General features: G+C 28.7%; 1 protein-coding gene across 1 annotated transcript in view; it reads left to right on the top strand.

Moving 5' to 3' along the window:
- Window positions 1–781, top strand: part of LOC107606070 (WAT1-related protein At4g08290) — a 4,767-nt gene extending 3,986 nt beyond the window's left edge. The window contains exon 7 of the mRNA XM_016308036.2: window positions 351–781. Within this exon, the coding sequence (XP_016163522.1) occupies window positions 351–507 (157 nt within the window). The 3' untranslated portion in view covers window positions 508–781. The remainder of the gene's footprint in view (window positions 1–350) is intronic.

The raw sequence follows: 1,326 nt of genomic DNA, 5'->3' as shown, positions 1-1,326 counted from the left end.
GCACGTTAACAAGATCCTTATTCATATACTAGGAATTGATATCATCAAAGCAAATTCTTGAATAGATATAAGTTTAGGTGGAAATTCAGGTGCAGTCGACTTCACGTGAAGTTGATACTTGAGAGCCATTTCAGGTATCAACTTCACGTGAAGTCGATTTCACCTGAATTTTTACCATAAGTTTAATAATTTATACCATAATATGTACTCACAAAATAATTAGCCTCTAAATAAATTGACGTGTTTTAAAAAAAATTAGTAGAATTTACTTTTACTCTGAATGTAAGTTGTTATATTTATACTCATCCAAAAAATGTTTATTAATTTGTTTATGTAATTTTGAATGGCAGTATCATAGGAGCAATTATTATAGCAGTGGGTCTTTACTCTGTGGTGTGGGGTAAAGGAAAAGACAGTTCTGACCCCACTATGACGCCGACCACAACAACAACAAAGCAAACAGAGTTGCAACAAAAACAACTCCCAATTACATCATCCGATATCTAATTACAGATTTCCTAGAAGGCAATCTTAATTAACTGATCCAATTCATGCACGTGACAAAATAATTGAGCCATTTTTATGGATCCTGTGCTTTTTGTTGCCATGAAAAATCTAGCACTGTTGTTAGGTTGTATTATTTATGCTTGCGGTTTCTTAGCATATAATTGTGATCATGATTAGGTTGCTAATGGGGGGAATGTTCTTGAACAATTATATAAATCAGCAAGAAAATTATATTTGTACTTTCCATGTAAAGCTATATGCTTTTTTGTTTACATTCATGATCATTTGGATTTCAACAACAAAATAAGCTAATAAGGGTTATGGTGCAGTGTAACGATCATCAATTCGATGGCCAACCAAATTCGATCCAAATTCATTATACATACGGTTTTAATATGAAAATGATCTAATTATAAAATTAAAAATAATATAAAAATTTAATTAAATTTTTTTTTGAGAATTTAACTAAAAATTTAATAAAATTATAAAAATTAACAAAATAATTAAATTATTATTTTTTAGGTTAAGTTATGTTCACTCAATCTAAATTCTAATATCATCATCCTAAGACAACTGGTCACATATAAATATAATGATGAGAAATAACTACAGTAATGTTAGTGTCATATACATTATTGTGTTTGCATTGCATTGGGCCATATATGGATGAACAAACAAGAACATATGCGCTGCTATATATAGTGTTATGTATCCGTCGTCATCATATCTCATATATATATTGCACTTGTTTATAGGCACAAAATACAGAAAAAGAAATTATATTTATTAGATAAGATATGAATATAAATATTGTATTTA

This window comes from Arachis ipaensis, chromosome B07 (genome assembly GCF_000816755.2).
Source record: "Arachis ipaensis cultivar K30076 chromosome B07, Araip1.1, whole genome shotgun sequence".
NCBI classification, from domain to species: domain Eukaryota; kingdom Viridiplantae; phylum Streptophyta; class Magnoliopsida; order Fabales; family Fabaceae; genus Arachis; species Arachis ipaensis.
The sequence above is the reverse complement of the archived record's forward strand: the minus strand, read 5'-3'. Positions and strand labels throughout refer to the sequence as shown.